The sequence below is a fragment of the Salvia hispanica genome, chromosome 5, assembly GCF_023119035.1.
Source record: "Salvia hispanica cultivar TCC Black 2014 chromosome 5, UniMelb_Shisp_WGS_1.0, whole genome shotgun sequence".
Classification (NCBI taxonomy): Eukaryota; Viridiplantae; Streptophyta; class Magnoliopsida; order Lamiales; family Lamiaceae; genus Salvia; species Salvia hispanica.
Window position 1 is genome coordinate 2,551,608 of NC_062969.1, and position 19,485 is coordinate 2,571,092.

The 19,485-nt window shown below is 33.6% G+C and overlaps 3 protein-coding genes across 3 annotated transcripts; all 3 read left to right on the forward strand.

Annotated features, from left to right (window-relative positions):
- The first annotated feature begins 6,359 nt into the window (after positions 1 to 6,359).
- Positions 6,360 to 10,219, forward strand: LOC125186769 (N-acetyl-D-glucosamine kinase). The gene is made up of 7 exons (XM_048083214.1): positions 6,360 to 6,707; positions 7,048 to 7,195; positions 7,836 to 8,027; positions 8,446 to 8,574; positions 9,217 to 9,386; positions 9,579 to 9,709; positions 9,911 to 10,219. Exons 1-7 carry the CDS (start codon positions 6,518 to 6,520, stop codon positions 9,986 to 9,988), a joined length of 1,038 nt encoding a protein of 345 aa, XP_047939171.1. The 5' UTR covers positions 6,360 to 6,517; the 3' UTR covers positions 9,989 to 10,219.
- Positions 10,220 to 11,922: 1,703 nt separating this feature from the next.
- Positions 11,923 to 13,140, forward strand: LOC125187901 (caffeoylshikimate esterase-like). Its single transcript, XM_048084550.1, has one exon. It carries the CDS (start codon positions 11,980 to 11,982, stop codon positions 12,976 to 12,978), a length of 999 nt encoding a protein of 332 aa, XP_047940507.1. The 5' UTR covers positions 11,923 to 11,979; the 3' UTR covers positions 12,979 to 13,140.
- Positions 13,141 to 15,245: 2,105 nt separating this feature from the next.
- Positions 15,246 to 16,468, forward strand: LOC125187694. Its single transcript, XM_048084324.1, has 2 exons — positions 15,246 to 15,884; positions 16,374 to 16,468. Exons 1-2 carry the CDS (start codon positions 15,440 to 15,442, stop codon positions 16,388 to 16,390), a joined length of 462 nt encoding a protein of 153 aa, XP_047940281.1. The 5' UTR covers positions 15,246 to 15,439; the 3' UTR covers positions 16,391 to 16,468.
- The last annotated feature ends 3,017 nt before the right edge of the window (positions 16,469 to 19,485 follow it).

The following is a 19,485-nucleotide window of genomic DNA, read 5'->3' on the forward strand; positions in this document are numbered from 1 at the left end:
CAATTATTTAATTTGAATTTTTTTTAAAAAGTAAAATACATGCATCTATTAGTTTTGGAACTTATTAATACATTTTGTTTCATTAGATCTTTATTAATTTATATATTATTAAATCCTTACATCAATGTATTTTGTTACATTAGGTAATTTACAATTTTTTTGTTTTTATACCAATACATTTTTAATGTAAAAGAGTTTTATAGTTTTACTTTTAATTTAATGAGATCTTTATTTAATGGACTTGAGAATTTAATTACGTTTCATTATATTTATTTATTTTTCTTTTCTCCTTCTATTCATTTTGAAATTAATTCAGTTGTATATAATTCGGATCATTAAAAAATGAAAATTTCATTGATATGATTTCTAACTCTATATCAACTTATAATTTTTAAATTTTTCTAATAATTTTTAGTTAACATTACAGCTAAGTTAATTTTTAAATAAATAATTTTTTTAACATAAAAATAGTTGATTAAATTTTGAAGTTCAATGCATCAGTACAAGAAACCTGATAATATAAAATATTATAGGATAGGTACTTTTAGATGTGTTTTGCATTTTTTTTAAAATAATATGACATGATAACAGCTACCGTATATGGAGTACAAATTTGCAATGCTCTTTATTAATGACCATATATATAATTTATGGTTTTTGTTAATCTTTTTATAAGTATTCCATTTATCCCACTATAACTATAACTGGAGCGTTTTTTTTTTGCCGTTGTTTTAAGAATATGATAAGTAATAAATTAGTTAAAGTAGATAGAAAGTAAAATAAGAGAAAAAATAATAAATGAGAGTCGTATCTACATTATTCTCTTACTTACTTTACTTTCTCTACATTTTAACTATTTTATCTACGTTATTCTCTTACTTACTTTACTTTCTCTTCACTCTAATTATTTATGATAATAGAAACGTCCCACTTATAATGGAACGGAGGGAGTAATTATCATTGTCAGTAAATATCCCATAACAATACGCGCTAAGTTAAGATCACAAAAAACATCACTATTTGCAAATAAACTATACAAATGGAGTACATGATTTTATTTAAATTTTAAATTAATGACGTCTAAAAATATCGCTCCAACCCCCAAATCCGTTTAATACTCACTAATCTTCCGAACTCATTTACAATATATCTAAATAATTAAACATTACTAGTTGTTATAAAAAGTTTGGGATGAGCACGATTAAATAACTTTTAGACGAGTTTGGTGGTTGAACCATACTAACCAGATGATTTGATTTCAAATAGTCAAACCTACATAAGTTTAAAATTATTTTATAATTTATACTTATACAATAATTTTTTTAGTAAAAAATCGATTAGATTATACGATAGTTGTCTATATACAAACAAATTCACAAATTTAAGGTTTATCATTGTTAAATTTATGTTTAGTCAAAATTCGGCGAATTAGACAATAGTACTCTTTATACAAACCCATTCACAACTTAAGTCTTTTTGTGTTAATATATATCCTTTATATGATTATTGTTGGCCTACATTGCATTATGTATATTAAAAAGAAACAATGTCACAAATATGTTATCAAAAGCTTTGATATAACATAAAAAATTAGTTCATATTCATAATTTGGTTGAAATAATAACTTAATGAATCATATACCAATAATTATTTAAGTTTCAATAACACAAACTTTTATTGCAATTCTTTACTGACGAGCGATTATTCGAAGTCCATCTTGATACTTTTTTGCCGGTGGAAATATTTGGACTTCAGTCAAAAATTCCAAAATAAACAATCCATGTGTTTGAATAATTATTTTTGGGCATCTTTGACATTTTTGTTGTGTTGTTTTGTGTTCCTATTTGTTGATGGTTCATCCACCACAATAATTCTTCCCTTTAATTGAGGAAATGGAAATCTCTATTTTTGGGGTTTGAGTTATCCACCGGCGCCAACAATTAGTATGGTAGGTGTAGATGCAGATATCAAATTCATATAAATTGAATGTTTTTAATTATCTTATCTTGTACAATTGTGTTTAATTTGATGTGACCTCGTGATTGACGGTGTCATGCATATTGCAAGTTAATTAATATATATGTAATTATATTGTATACTTATTAGATTAATTAACCAATGTATTAATTAATTATATGCATCTAGCTCATCTTGTAAAAAGTAACTTAAATAAAAATTTATCTACTACGTCCTTATAATTAGTCTCGCCCAATTTATCAATTAAACTACGGAGTACTCCCTCCGTCCGCCATTAGGAATCTCATTTATGGTCAGCACAAGTTTTAAGAAATATTAAGAAAAAATGAGTGAAAAAAAAGTTAGCGTAATAGGAGTTCCACTTATATATATTAGTTTTAAATGAAATGTAAGTAGAATGAATTAGCGGCAGGTGAGATCTTATGGAGTACTATTTATGGTAAAAGTGAATAGGGACTCCTATTCGCCGACGGACTAAAATGAAAAAAACGAGACTCTTATTCGTAGGGAGTATATATTACTCCATGTCCCAATTAATTTAAAATGCAATATATGATGTGTAATTTATACCTTTAATTTGTAAAGGAAATGTCGCGATTTAGAGATATTTATGATATTTGAATTAATGACCAAATTTGAAATCACAATTGTCAGTCGCACAACGAATTTAGTGTACAACTAACATATGCCGCTCTAATTTGAAAAAAATTACTCCAATACAATTTTCTATTGTTAGTCAATAAGATTATAAAAAAGTCTTGTCGTCATGGTTATTCCAATGTCAATTCAGATTATTAAAATTCTAATTGTATCAGGCTGCCATATGGTTAAATTAGATGGGCAATTAAACTTCAATAATAATAGTAGACATTGTCTTCGTAATATAAGTGCTTAAAATAATTAATTTATATACAAAAGAAATATTATACTTACTACACATTTTGTGTAAGCATCATTATTATTTAATTTACACTATTAATAACATTTATTTTACAAATTATAAAAAAATAATGCTCAATTTTTCATTTTTCATAACTTAAAAAATAAAAAAAGACCGATCCAGTTTTGAATTTTGTATAACTTTAACGATATAAATAACAACATTTAAGGTACTGGGTTGCATTAGTGTGCTAACTAATTTACAGTAATAACTAATAACTTTCAATTATGTGTATTAAAATTATCAACATAAAAACATAATTATATCAATACAACATGTAAATTTTAAATATCAACACAAAGACATAAGTTTATCAACACAAGCATATTGATAAATTTATGTCTTTGTGTTGATATTTTTAACATACAAAATTGATGTTAGTTATTAGTTATTACTATAAATTAGTTAGTATTTAATCATAAGCCATTCATTAGAAACGTTCTAAATATATAAAATAGAAAAGATAAATATACATAAATCATACTTACATGTATAAAAATCAAATAAATAATGATTACGAACTAAACAACATTGGTGATCAAGCAATGCATGTAACTATGTAAGTGTAACATTATGTTATTACACGATAAAATTTGTATGAGTGTTCACTATTAATTAGTAATAAAACTATAAAAGCAATAATAATAACAATATAATTAAACAGAAAAAGGATTTATAGCAAATATTTAAACATGTTTTCGATCTTACGTGCTATTTGTACTTGGTTTAAAACTTCATTTAAATAAATATGATTATCTTACGCGATCTAAAAAATATAAATCAACATATATATAAAATATTACTTGCATTCTCCATTACCAATAAAAACAAAAATGATGTCGAGATACTCGATCTTGATTTTGATATATTTATAAATTTTATATGTGTGTTTGATAATTGAGATGAAGCATTGTGTAATGTCTCAGACAATGCTGCATGCCTTTGTCGTAACACAATTAGTTGATTTGGGCCTTTCGATGGGAAACATTTTGCAATTGTTATTGTCGTAATTAATGCAGCGGTTTAACTAATCCACTTAATTATGTTGGTCGTTGAATAAATTTTTAAATCATAATTATGAAGGAGTAACATGTAATGTACTCCACCAGCTAATCATGTCAAAATCTTGACGAATAATTATCAACTCTTTCATTTTCATAAAGTCAATTTTGTTTAAATGTATCTTTCCACATTGTGACTTTATTTTTTATATCATTGTCAATTCATTTTATTTTTTTTTGTTTCGTAAAAGAAGTTAGAACAATTCATTGTTCTACCAGACTCTGAAGTGTAATTTAGTTGATAAGATAGTTTCTCATATTCAATAAGATGAGAGTTCAAATCATGGTAAAAGAAATTATTATTGTACGCAATTTTTCTAAACAAAATTTCTTTTGAAATTGACACAAGAATTAAACACAGTGTACATATATAATATATTGAGCAAATATCTCATTTCAAAATTAGGTGAATGATGAGAAATCATTGCTAAAAGACATTTCACACTTTCTTAAGTGAATTTTCCTTTTAAAACAAAGATTGAACTTACATAAATTTAACAAATATAAAGAAAGTATCCTAGTTTTGTAATAGTTTCTTTGCATTTATTTTGAAACAAAAACAAGTAGGAGTAGTAAAAAGATAAATAGTATAAGAATTAGTACTTCTACACCCCATTGTCTTGTGTGTGGGCCTCTAGAATAGGGTTAATTAGACCAAGGATATCTGTTAAATTCTCTCAATTTTATCTCACATCGACTCGGTGATGATCCAATCTAATCTATATAAATGTGGATAACCCTTCCCTTATGAGGTATTTTAAGGGGTGAGTGGTCCATTTCTAATATGGTATCAGAGCGGGCCCATGTCGATGATGGATTTCTCTTTATTTCTTATCTACCTCACGAGTGGAAGACCAATGTCCTTTCCGGCCCACATCGATGATGGTTCTCTCTTATCTCTTGCATTGCCTACCCACGTGATGGAAGACCGATGTCCTTTCCGGCCTACACGTGAGGGGCGTGTTAAATTCTCCCAATTCTATCCCACATCAACTTGGTGATGATCCAATCTAATCTATATAAGTGTGGATAACCATCCCCCTTACGAGACCTTTTAATGGGTGAGTGATCCATTTCTAATATCAATTAATGTGGTATTTAAGAAATCTTAAAACGGAAACAAATCAAATTAATTTTGTTTTCGTTTGTAAATACTCGTATTGCACAATGTGTATATCAAAAATATATTCATTGATAAATCGAAACTATTGATTGTTGCACATATATTACACAGTTTGAATTTTGACGGCTCAATTGTCATATGATGTGTTTCAAATTTCAATGGTTGCATAATCTTATCATAAAAATTATTGAAAGATTCGTCTAACGATTTTTTATTCAATCTACCTAATTAATTTATCTATTAAGTTAATATAAATATAAAGTCAAGCGATCACCTATAATAATTACTACTATGAGACTATTATGAAGGTCCCAATTTGTTTAACTTTTTTTTTATTGGGAGAAAAATTAAAGTTACGATAAAAAAATAGAGATTATTTAAATAAAGGATTATAGCCCTCAAATGAATCAAACGAAATATGATCCAAATGTAGCTCCTTCAATACTGAATATACATTTATATTACTCCCAGTTTAAGAGCTATATTTAGAAATTTCTATATTTGGTCATATAATTTTACCCTATTGTTTATCAAAATGTCATTATCTATATTAAAATAAACTAAAACAAAAAAAAAACTCCAAAAAGTCAAAAGGGACCCACCTTCAACCAACTCACTTCATTTATTTCATACTCCACCATCTCGCTTCATTTATTACACACTTCAACTCTTTTTTAAAACCTCCTAATCTGGGATGGAAGGGGTATTTCATTTTTTAGAGTTTTCAAATTTATTCAAATTTTTATTTAGTTCGTTATGTAAAAACTATATTAATGACCCGAGTCACTTAATTAAAAACCCAATATTTTTTATGTGTCCAACTCTACAATCAACCTAATTTAATTTCATTGAGGACACGAGAAAATTACATTTCCGCATTAACTCTCATTCATATTCAATATACAACATATTTGCGTTTTAAATCATTCCAATCCAAATAAAGTCATACTTATTATTCATTGACATAAAAAGAAATCAAGATCAACTATACTAATGTCACTATCCAAATTCCAAACCAACAAAAGTTTGCAATTTACAATAATATCTGCAATTTACAATACTCAAATTATACAATATAAGAAAAATTAACAGAAACAACATACGGAAAGTTCAGTGTAACCAAAATAAAAGCGTTTTGCTGGAATAAAAATATAGAAAAAAGCAATAAATTACAACCAGCCATTCTCTGCAGTTCCTTAGATGCAATTATTTCTTTTTCGAACTATACACCGTGCAATTTTAGTAAAACGTTTTTCAACAGCGCAACAAAACTGCATTTGGTGGGAATTACTAGCGTTGGATTCCTCCGCCTTCCGTCGCCAATGGAGTAATCACAATTTCGTAATTCAGCAAAAAATTCCCAAAAATAAAAATAAAAAAAGGAAAATAAAATTTCACGCGAAGAAACGATCGGCGATGGGTTCTGAATCGGAGGAGCGTCGTAGCGCCGAAGAAGGGGTGATTTTGGGGGTGGACGGCGGCACCACTTCCACCGTGTGCGTTTGTTTGCCGCTTCTGCCCTTCTCCGACCACCGCCAATTGCCCGATCCTATCCCCGTTCTCGGCCGCGCCGCCGCCGGTTGCTCTAACCACAACAGCGTCGGAGGTACTCCTGATTATGCGATTGAATGGATGGATGGATGAAATTCTCATAGCTAATTGCAATTTCAATTAGGCACTAGTGAAATTGATATCGATCATCTGCACCTAGGTTTCCCGCTTCGTCTCCATATCTTGACTTGTTAAACTTACATGTTCTCCTTTAAGTATTTGGTAATGTCAATTAAGTATATTTTGTTGTAAAATAATGTAGAAGATAAGCTAAGAAGTTTGTTTTTTAATGAAGTCTTTGTGTTTTGGAGAAAGGCAATGGAAGAGTAGAATGCTATGGAACATTATTTCTCAGTTTATGAAATCTTTATTGCTTCTTGGCATCGTGCTTACAGAAACTGCGGCCAGAGAAACACTTGAACAAGTTATAAATGAAGCTCTTTCTAGAGCTGGCAAGAATCTTTCAGCAGTTCTTGCTATATGCTTAGGAGTTTCTGGTGTGAATCATCCATCAGATCAGGAAAGGGTCTTGAATTGGATTAGGTATCGTGTCTCTGTTAAATTTGACTAATCTGAATCTTCTTTGACTGAGTAGAAATTTGGTTTTCTTATCGCTTGTTTTAAAAAGGATTAGTGGCATGTGCAATGTGGATGGTTATATTCTTATAAGAGCTGAAGAAATACATCAAGTATATTGATTTCTTGAGAAAATTCAAATGCTAAACTCTGTATACTGTAAACTATGGGGTTTAAGATCTGCTTAAGTCCTCTGTGCATGAGGTTGTGATAGAAACTTATTAAGACACTCATTTGTAGCGAAATAACTGTTTGTTTTAGAATCAAGCTAGCATAATATAGTGAAATTTTTATTGTATATTTTGGAGTGAAAATTTGTGAAAAGCTGTATTCGTTGATTTTGTCATTTCCTTTTCATGTTCATAGAACTTGCTAGAGAAAGCTTGAGAACTACTGAAGGCTTAATCTTTCTGAAAAATGAAATGCAATAGTAAAACTGAGTATTGAAGTTCTGGTTCTAACTAGATGCAATTTTATTAGAAACATAAGCTGAAGCTGCTTCTTTTAATGCAAAATAATGTGAAGTACGTCAGGTGTTTTTGTTAATTTTGGATGTATGGTTGCACCATCTTTTGAATTGGTTTTGATTTTGTAATCATTGTTTCAGGAATATATTTCCATGCAATGTAAAGATATATGTGCAGAATGATGCTGTAGTAGCTCTTGCAAGTGGGACAATGGGGAGACTTCATGGGTGTGTTTTGATTGCGGGCACTGGATGTATTGCTTATGGGTTTACTGAAGATGGAAAAGAAGCCCGCTCTGCTGGTGCAGGGCCAGTTTTAGGTGACTGGGGCAGGTAAGCTCAGAGCCTGCTGGCGACTCTTCTTTTTGACTCTCTCTTTCCTGAATGAGCTCTGATAAATTATGATGTTAAAATTCTTTATGGAACTAATTTAGTATTTTAACATTGGATGAGGCATGACCAATTTACAGGTATACTATTGTCAGAAAACTGAAGTTGATCTGTCATTATTGCAGATAGTGTGGATAATCTGTTTCATGCCTTTAATATCCCACTATATATTGAAGAGTTGTGTTTATACTACGTACTTGTTAATGAGTGAACTTGTATAAACTTAAAGTTGGTAATGTTACTGTTCTCATAAAGTTTGAAATGCTGGGTGTAGATGCTTCATATCTTAGTGATACATTGTGCTTGTAGTATATATTATTCTATATGATGAATTAAAACAGTGACTTGCTGATGCTTCCAGTGGTTACGGAATTGCTTCTCGGGCATTGACAGCAGTGATGAAGGCTCATGATGGGCGTGGTCCAGCAACGATGCTAACAAACTTTATTCTGCAGTCACTTGATCTTTCTTCTCCAGATGAAATCATAGGGTATGTCTTTGTAGAAACTTATCCCCTATGCATGCTTTCCATGCTGCTGCTGCCAAACAGGCTACTTATGGTCTTGCTGTTTTTTGCTCTATGTCGAGTTAGATTCCCCCAGCGTGTCTCTTTATAAAATATTTTGCACGGAATGATTGAGTTCATGATGGTATTTTGATTTTTCCGTGGTAGAGATTAGAATGCGCTTTTTGCCTCTGTTTTGCCCTTTTCCAACTTATAAAACTGCATTATTTCTATTGCCAAACAAACAACCATGAAAAATTTGTTCCTCTGGTCCCAAACTTATGTAATGAACAACTAAAGAGCTGTTATAATTTTGCAGGATTTGCTCATGCTAGTAGAGCACTTATGAATTCTAACCTGTATGTTTAGATGTCGCTAGCTGTCTTTCTTGGACTAAGTGAGATCAGAGTTCATGAGGGACAAACTAAGATATTTCAGTGTAAAAGTAACCACATTATTGTTAAACTTTCAAGGTTATTTTTAATCCATTCGTTTTCGGCATGGTTGGATAGAGTAGTTCCATGTGTATTACAAGATGTTAATCTGTTACTTGAAAATTTACAATGAGTATAACACATATCTTAACTATATCACCATTCTTTTTATTTCTTGCTTATTGGAATTTAGGTGGACCTATGCAGATTCTTCTTGGGCCAGAATTGCAGCGCTAGTCCCTGTTGTGGTATCTTGTGCTGAAGCTGGTGATCAGATTGCAGATGAGATCTTGAGCAATGCAGTCCAAGAACTGGCTTTGAGCGTGACAGCTGTTGTCCAACGACTACATTTGGCTGGAGAAGGTGTGTTCTCATATATCTTTGCATAAAATACATACAGAGTGCTATTAGCATGTGTGATCATATTGTTGCAACTGTAACATGAAGACACGTAATCTTTTGCCGTTACTCCTCCATCGAATCTCTATCTGCTCAACTTACACTGAGCTCTCATACCTCATATACGACAACTGAAAAAGAGTAAAAGTATTGCAGATGAAAAGGGTACTTTCCCCGTTGTCATGGTTGGTGGGGTTCTTGAAGCCAACAAGAGATGGGATATCGGAAATGAAGTTATTAACTTGATTTTGAAGGCTTATCCAGGGGCTTGCCCTATAAGACCAAAGGTTAGCCTTCCTCTAGTATGATCCATTATTGCACATACACATTCCTATAGTTTTATCCATTTTCTTCAAATTATTTCTATCTAGTATGAGATAAATGTCACCCCACCCCCTTTTATGTTTGATGTTGTTACAAATGGCTCTTCGCCCTTTTGCTCTCTCTGCATCTTCCAACTTGCCTGACGGTGTGTCTGATATTCTAAGGTCGAACCTGCCATTGGAGCTGCATTGTTCGCATGGAGCACGATTATGAAAGAAACGGAAGGAAATGGCCATAGATGACACTGCGCGTACAACATGCATCAAACGGAAACAACTCACACAGTCGATCGTCAACAGAAACAGGGTTATTCTGAACCATCTGCTGATTAATTTGATCCGTTTGCCGATACTTTTTTAACTAAATCACTCTCTAAATGTGTGGTAGAGCTAATCATATGTTAACATGAACCTTAGATTTACAGAGTACATGATATCAATCGTGAGGAATGCATTTTTTTCTAGTTTTGTGAATCCACTCTAAAATTGTTGTTAAAATTTCATTTTTCAACGAACGAATTGCTCTTTAATCACAAATAAGTACACTGTCTATCAATATCATAATCATGATCATTATGATTTCTGAGTTAGTGAGGTGAAAACTAGGCATTTAAAGCCGTCTAAGGTAGTATACCAGCTTTGCTCATCTGTCAAATATATTAATGGAAATGATGACTTTTATGAGAGAGAAACTACCACCTCACTTTACAAAATTTATGGCGGCAGTTCAAACTTGTTGGAGTAGCACAGCAATTAACCTGTTCAGACATATCATTAATTCTCTGATGTTGATGTTTGATCACCAGCTCAAGTGGTTTACAGTTGAAACATGAATTAATTAACTAGCAACATAACTTCACGTGGAACAAGTATCTGGCACGTGTTAGTTGCCTATTGGACAAGTTGTTCGCTGAGGTATTGGCATCCATAGTGAAAAAAATGGCTTTTTAAATGAGTAATGATAAACAACCAAATTTTGTACAACTAAAACAAGATTATATTAATAATTTTGATGTGTTAATTAAATATAAAATACTAAATATAGTTAGTTAACAAATTAAAAACACTTTATTAGTTTTTGGCCTCATTTTCAATTTTTTATTTGAATTATTTCTCTATTATTTCTCAAATTTGAATTAAAATATGCATTAATTATATTTTATAATAAAAAAACATTTAAAAAATTATACACAAATACCATAATATTATGAACGTTTCCTATACTATATATATGTCTATACTTTTTAATTAAATACATAAATAAATTACATTTTTTCTCAAATAAACCAAATTTTGGTTGTACAAAATTTGGTTGCATAGCTTTATTTTTTTTTAAATTTCACAATGTGGGCATAAGAAATTCCAAAAACAATGTCATTTGATACTGTTCTCTCTTTAAAAATTGAACAAATCAAGAGGTAGCCATAGTTTTTTCGACAGATCCTAATCAGAGAAAATGAGGACATTATGATGGTTTGAGTGGGGCGGCCGGCCCCTCTTGCCCATCCTAAATCCGCCTCTTGAAAGGAGGTATGTAGAACAAATGTCTGAGCGGGGCGGACACCTCCTCTTGCCCATCCTAAATCTGCCGACTGAAAGGAGATACGTAGAATAAGAGCTACATGTATTATTAGGCTAAATCTCGTGACACACAAGAAATGTGTTGTGGAGGCATTTAAGGGATGAGCGCCACTTAGTTTAGCAAAATGCTAAGGGTTGTTACTATGACATTGTTATATATTCTATATTGATATATTGTGCTGAAATCATAATAAATTTAGCTTATTTTCATTTTCTTCATTGTTTTTACGTTGTCCTTTTTTTTTTTACTTTGCAATGTGATATACAATAATACAAGGTGGATAAAGAATAATGGGTCGTGTATGCTCTACTCTTAGTCACTACTATTATTTGAAACGTGCTCATGTCGAAATCGTAGTCACTATTAATGCTTCATACCCGATTTCACCCCTTTTATTATTTAATTGAAATTTCTAAATATGCAATCAATTCAATACTTGAATTGCGAAAGACAAAAAAGGTGCAACATAAGCCGATTTGGCCATGATCATAGTTCATTAATAGAGTACACTAAATAATTCAAATTCATTTATGTACATTACCGTAGATACAGTTGGGAGGGCAGCCTCTCCCAACCAATCATAAAGATCCTAGCCCTTATATGTTTGGCCAAAAACTCTACACCCTTTCACTCAAGAGAGAGAAAAAGAGAGATGAGTCACCCAATTCATGAAGCCAATGAGAAGAGCCCCTACGGCAGCCTCACAAAGGAGGCTTTCTACAAAAAACACAACATCCTCCACCAACAAAGCTCCTTCACCAACCCCCAAAACCTAAACATCTTCACCCAGTCATGGCAACCAAACGACACCTCCCGCCCAGTCGCGGCCTTCCTCGGCATGATCCACGGCTACACCTCCGAGAGCGGCTGGCTCTTCGAGCTCAACGCCGTGGCCGCCGCCAAATCCGGCCTCTTCGTCTGCGCCCTCGACCTCCAGGGCCACGGCCTCTCCGACGGGCCCCGCGACCACATCACCGACATCCGGCCCCTCCTCGACGACTGCCTCCGCTTCTTCGCCGCCGCCAGGGCCAGGCACCCCCCGGGCCTCCCCGCCTTTCTGTACGGGGAGTCCCTGGGAGGCGCCCTGGCCCTCCTGGCCTGCCTGCGCCAGGGGAAGGGTCCTTCTTCCCCTGGCGCAGGCGCGGCCCCCTGGCGCGGCCTCATCCTGAGTGGGGCCATGCTGGAGGTGTCGAAAAAGTTCAAGCCGGTGTGGCCGCTGGAGAAGCTGCTGCCGGCGGCGGCGTACGTGGCGCCGGCGTGGAGGATCGCGGTCACGGCGCCGCCGGGGAGGCGGTCGTACAGGGAGGGGTGGAAGAGGGAGCTGGCGGCGGGGAGCCCGAGTAGGAGGACGTGCGGGCGGCCGACGGCGGCGACGGCGCAGCAGCTGCTGAGTGTCTGCGAGTGGATAAAGAGGGAGTGTGGGGAGCTGGAGGTGGCGATGCTGATCCTGCATGGCGGCGAGGATGTGATCTGCGATCCCGAGGGGGCGAGGCGGCTGTACGAGGCGGCGGCGAGCAAGGACAAGACGATCAAGATATACGACGGCGCGTGGCATCAACTGATCGGAGAGAGTAATGAGGTTGTGGAGGAGGTTTTTGATACAGTGCTGACGTGGATAAAAGTCAGAGCTGATTTGGCAAACATCAATTGAGGAGAATATATTGATTTTTTTTTTGTTATATGTTTTGTGAGATGTATGTACAAAAGCCCAACTGAGGGTTGTTGAAAGTCCAATAATAGCCCATTAACGGCTTGGGCCATGTCAATAAATGTCTAATTTAGTTTAACCGAAATAAAATGTGATATTTAATTATAACTGAGTAGGGGTAGTGATAAAATACAAACTCATATATTGTACAAACTCCAAACTTTTTAGCACAGTATCAACACAATGTTAATACAGTGTAAAACTTTAAGATTTTGATGTCAACACAATTTCAAAACAACATCAACCGTTGACATTGTGTTGACATTTTTTGTTGCTACTACCTCCGTCCCCCAAATATTGGCGCACTTTGACCCGGCACGGGTTTTAAGAAATGTAATGGAAAGTGAGTTGAAAAAGTTGGTGGGATGTGTGTCCTACTTTTAAAGTAGTAGTTTTATAATAAAATGTGAGTATGAATGAGTTAGTGGAATATAAGGTCCACTACAAAAAATGATAAAAAAAAATGAAATGTGTCAAAGTTACAGGGACGAACCGAAATGGTAAATTGTGTCAAACTTTCAGGGACGGAGATAGTATTATTTTATCATCTGTTGATATTTTCTAACGGTTCAGATCATAGTTTTGAGTTTGTATAATATTTAGGGTTTGCATTTGATCACACCCGTAATTGGATTCCTAATTAGGTATTAGATACTTTAATCGAAATAAAATGTGATACTATTTCAAAGTGTATAACACTTCATGAAGATTTGATTTGTATATCAGGAGAATAATATGGCCCATGGTATAATTATATTTGACTTTCCTTATCTATGGAAAATCCAGTTCAGCATTACAAACTTGTTTCTTTTCACATTGATGGACTATTAACGATATTTTATAGAAAAAAAAGAGCACGGATCTAATTATAGACATTGAACTTGAGGATGTGCAAGTGTGTTTTGCGAAATGATAAATAAAAATATGCTTGGTGAAAAATGTTTTTTTCTCTTGATTAGCATGTCAATTTTTTTTCCCTCAACATAAAGTAAGTGTTGAATTTAAAATACAACCATTGTTGGTGAGAAATGATAAATACAGTATTCCTTCACATGAAAGTTAAAACAAATAAGAATTGCACATGCAAGTATGCCAAACGAGATAGAAAAGTCCAAGCAAAGGGACGAGAGGGAATACTTTTTGTGGTAAAAGGTATTCACACTTTTATTCCCGTGCTCATCTTTCTCATTAAACTTGAAAGGTGCGGTAGGTGATAGATTTTATAAGAGTTAGTTAATATTTAAATTACATTCATTGAAGAAAAAATCAATTACACTTTTTGAAATTATACTCTAGGAATAAATGAGTGATAGACAACTCACTCAGTAGTCATTTAAATGTGTAGATAGACAGAAAATCAAGAACTTTAATTAAATTCTAGTCTTTCTTATAACTTTACGATCAATTATTAAACATAAAGTTTAAAATTGTCCACAGATACACCACTAGGTCTGATTTAAGTGAAACCGTATCTGATGCGTCAGATAACAATCGAAATTTAGATTTATATGTTGTTAACAAATACACCACTAGGCCTGAAGCGTTAGATAACAATGGAAATTTGGATTTATATGTTGTTCACAGATATACCACTAGATTTGATTTAAGTGAAACCGTATCTGATGCGTCAAATATCAATCGAAATTTGAATTTAAATGTTGTTCACAGATATACCACCAGATTTGATTTAAGTAGAAACGTATTTGACCCTAAACATCGAAATTTGGATTTATACGTCCATCGGAATCTTCAAAATCAGAATCTACCCATTTAACATCGACTCTGAGACATATATATACTATTTTTTCCCATTAATTTTATATAATAACCCGATAAAATCATTATTTATTCAAAACGAATGGTATTTTTACTATACTTATAAATTATACTCCCTCCGTTCCCGATTAAGAATCACACTTTTCCATTTCGCCCGTCTCCAATTAAGAGTCACACTTCATTTTTACCGTAAATAGTAAATAGGTCCCACGTTCCACTAACTCAATTCACTCACATTTTATTATAAAATCAATATAAAAAATGGGTCCCACATCCCACTAACTTTTTCAATCAACTTTTCTTTACATTTCTCAAAACTCGTGTCCGGTCAAAGTTTGACTCTTAATCGGGACGGATGGAGTAATTTAAATAGAGGTAAATAGTAGGTGCACCGATCACATAGTGTGTAGTAGCTATTTACACCCACAATAATTGCTCTGTCTTCATCCCATAATCCCATTTTGTTCCACTCCGACAAGAATTCACGAGTTCAGTTTCCAAAAACTGATAATTACTTTATTCACTGCAGTTAATAATCACAAAATATAACAGAAAAATCGAATAAAACAACCAACACTCCCAATTTCCCATCACTCATTTCATCTCATTCAATCCAATTCCCAAAAAAATGAACAAAATCCTCCTCCAATTCCTCGCCGCCGTCGCCCTCTCCGCCCTCCTCGCCCGCTCCGCCGCCCGCGACCTCCGCCCGTCGGACCACGGCCTCGACTTCCAGGAGAGCTCCTCGCCGCCGCCGTCTCGCGGCGGCGCCGGCGAGCAGCAGGAAATGATGGCATTCTTCGGCGAAACGACGTCGTCCGCGGCCGCGGCGAGCGTGCAGCTGCCCGAGGCGAAGAACATCAGCGACACGTGGCTGGGGGCACGTGGCGCGGGCGAGAGGGCACGTGACGAGGCGAGGAGAGATCACGTGCGGCTGGGGTTGCTGGTGGCGACGGCGGTGTGCGGGCTGACCGGCGTCGCGCTGCTGGCGATCTCCGGCGCCGTATTTATTTTCCGGCTGAGGAAAACTGACCGGAATTCGTCGGCTTTGGCGCCGGAGAAGAAGATCAGTGGTTAGTGATGGCTAATTTTGATTGATTTGAAAACATAATCCAACTTTTATTTTATTTGTTCATAATAGTTTGGATTAATTGAGTTGATGATGTTGAGATTAAAGTATTAAACCATACGTCTTTAATTAGTGGGTTTAATTTTATTTTGACTGATTGTTGCATATTTAAATTGTACTTGAACTTTAAATAATTATAGGCTGATTTGTGCTTAATTTAGCAGAATTGAAGCTATTAGAAAATAAAAAAATTGTTCGAAAAAGTGACATTTCCTGTTCAATTGGCTTGGGGATGGAATATGAATTTTGATATTGGAATTTTCTTTTATTTTTCTAGTCAAAATTAAATTTCTTGTTGCGTTTGGCTTAGTGAATTAAATATCACCATTACATTTTTATGCCCTTTTATTTGATTGTGTATTGTCGTTTTTTTTTAAGCGATGAGTAGTATTATTGGATTGTAAGATCGAGTGATTAAATCTCAAATATGTAGGTAATTTTATGGTTTGATTCGGTTTGTGCATATGCCTCGATACTCAAACTCGGCCCGCGTCAAGGCCCGTCTCTATGGTAGCTTTTTCACTCTTATATCGCAGTATCAATAGTTGGCCTTTACAATCTCTCTTTCTCCATCTTCCTCTCTTGCGATGCGCCACAACCGATTTTGTCTGTTTTTATTCAATCTGCAACCGATTTTTGATTGACATGCTCGGATACAAGGTTGGTGGGGGGAGAAGAACGGGGAGAACGTTGGATGGGCATCATCCAAGGCGACGATGAATATAATGATTTATTGGAGAGTAATGTTCATTTGCTAAAAAAAAAAAAATACTAAGATGTTATATCACAAACGTACCAAAGTGGAAAAGTGTGATATTATTTCATGGATGAGGAAATTAATAGATAAATTCTATTATTAGTTTTATCTTACACAAAAATCATCTTAATCGACCACCTATAATTTTAACAAACAACTCATCCTTACCTCAAAAAGGGAAAAATCTCATCCCTCTTTAAATGCAGCAATCAAACTGACCTAACCCCATTATCTACACTACCATACCTTTTTCTGAGTTGGATAATATATTTATATACAATAAGAAAGGATATGAAATTATTAATGATAAAGCAATTCCAATATTAGTGAACTAAGTTGCACTAAAATGTGGTCATTCTTCATTGCTCAATAATTCATGAAAATGATACCCTATACCTTTATTACATTATCGAGACGCATTATCTCATATCTTCACAACCCAACCAGGCATGAGTGTTTCATCATGTTTAAATTCGAATTGATATACTTAACTTAGAACAAATTAGAGATATAGTGTTTAAAATGATCAGATTTTTTTTTATGAAAATTACAAGAAAGTTGGTGTATAATTAAATGGAAAAGGACACAACAAAATATATATGTGCCACGAATTTTGACATATATCATTAACAAATTAGTGCATATAGATTCAAATTTCAAATGCAAGAAAACTTAATAGGCATGCCACGAATTTTGACATATATAGAGACAAAAATATTAAAGTCTCTTGTAGATATTTTCTAGAAATAAGAATTCACTTATACAATCAATATTTATCATATATGAAATTTTACTTCTCAAAATAGGATATTTTAATGCATACATAAATATCAATAGTAATGAGCAATTTTAGTGATTGGGTAAATTGTAAGCATCCGCAACGATTACAATATTATTTCTGTAATATTTGATGGACATAAATCGTGCTACTGTTGTTTAAAAAAATATACTGCATTGATTACAATTTCAGGGTGTCCATTAAAATTAAACCAATTCTACTAATCTTACACATAATTTTAAATGTGGACAACATAAACCACTAACAGTCTAACACTACTTCCACCATATTTCTCCTTTTTCTCTCTCCTTTACTAATTGCGTATTAAAACCCGTGTAATTTATAACTTTGTCTATTTTTTTTGGACGAAGATAGTATGTGTAAACACAGTTTTATGATTGCTGATATTTAAAAAATTTCAATTATATTCACAAATTTCAATTTTGTAACTAAGTTAGACACTTTTATTCTTCTGCCACTTAGAAAACAAAACGCACCCAAAAAAAACTTGTTAAAACAAAAAAGTATTCCATCGATCTTTAATTAGAAAAATATTCTTAGTGGGCCAAACAACCAAAGTTATACTCTTGTAGTGTGGAAACATAGTAACGATCAACTTAATATTATCTAAACAATTCATTTATATATTTTGCTAAGTAATTAATCAATTATCTTATAATTTCTCGTACATCTACTATTTAACAAGAAAATATATTGCATACAAAAAGTAATTACTTAAACACAATTATAATCAAACAATATTACACAATACACACAATTGCAATAATATTGTCATGATATTTCTATTTCGACGGCATAAAATTCGAAATCATTAGCTATTATATATAGCAAATCATATGTAGTAGTACATAAATTCAATTTCAATATTATGATGATCACAAATCATCCAATTATATGTGTGCCTAACCATCTCATCTATATAAAGAACGACAGAAATATATGTAAATAACAAAACTCACTTCAATAATAAATACTATCAAAATGGGTCGTCCTATTTTAATATTTTTAGTATTATGTATCATTGTTGAGACTGGTTATGCAAGTTTTCTACCCAAATACAAAATTATGATTGACAATGAAATTAAGAATAGTTCAGTGGGAGTTCATTGTCGATCTTCAGAAGACAATCTTGGATATCATATATTAAGGCCATCTCAGAGCATCCATTGGTCATTCAGACAAAATTTTTGGTTTAGTACTCGATTTTCTTGCCAATTTTCTTGGGGGCAAAAAAGAAGAGATATTATTGTGTTTAATGATCATTTGTCCAAGTTTTGCCGGTCTAAAATGGGAAATCTATGTTTTTGGTCTATAAGACCTGAGGGATTTAACTTAGGCTATACAAGATATATGAAAGATCACATTAGAGTATACACATGGGGGGAGGATCATACGAATGGATTGCGGGCCATAGCCGAGGAACGGCTAGGAGAACGAGAACAGGAAGAAGCCACGGAAGAACTGGAAGTGGATGATGACTCCGGAGGACACGTGGAGGACGAGGGAGTTAGTCCAACTGCAGTAGCACCGAGAATTGGACGCCCGTAAACGTGCGAGACGTCCCCTGGGAGCGCTATCTCGACTACGTGTCTCGTTAATATTGATATTTTTATCTGACATTATGTTTGGATTTATCTTTTTAAAATTAATTTGTTGAGTCGAGCATATTTGTAAATTTCATTCGAGTTTTCTTTGTCAGTTCTTTAGCGAAATGTATTAGAAGGTCGAACTGCATAGGGTCCTAGTCTATAAATAAGACGACTATCATGTATGACTTAAATCCCAAGAAATACAATATCTTATTGCAATTTTTTTTTTTAACTTTTTGCAATTTTTTTTACTTGTTATGTGTTTCAATTATGTTTTCAAATATTGTCATAGACTATGAGCTGAAACTTTGAATCACCAAAAACCAAAAATTATTGACCCGATTGTATACTCCATATGAGATGATAAAAAAAAATAAGTAACCCTAAATCCAAATGTATA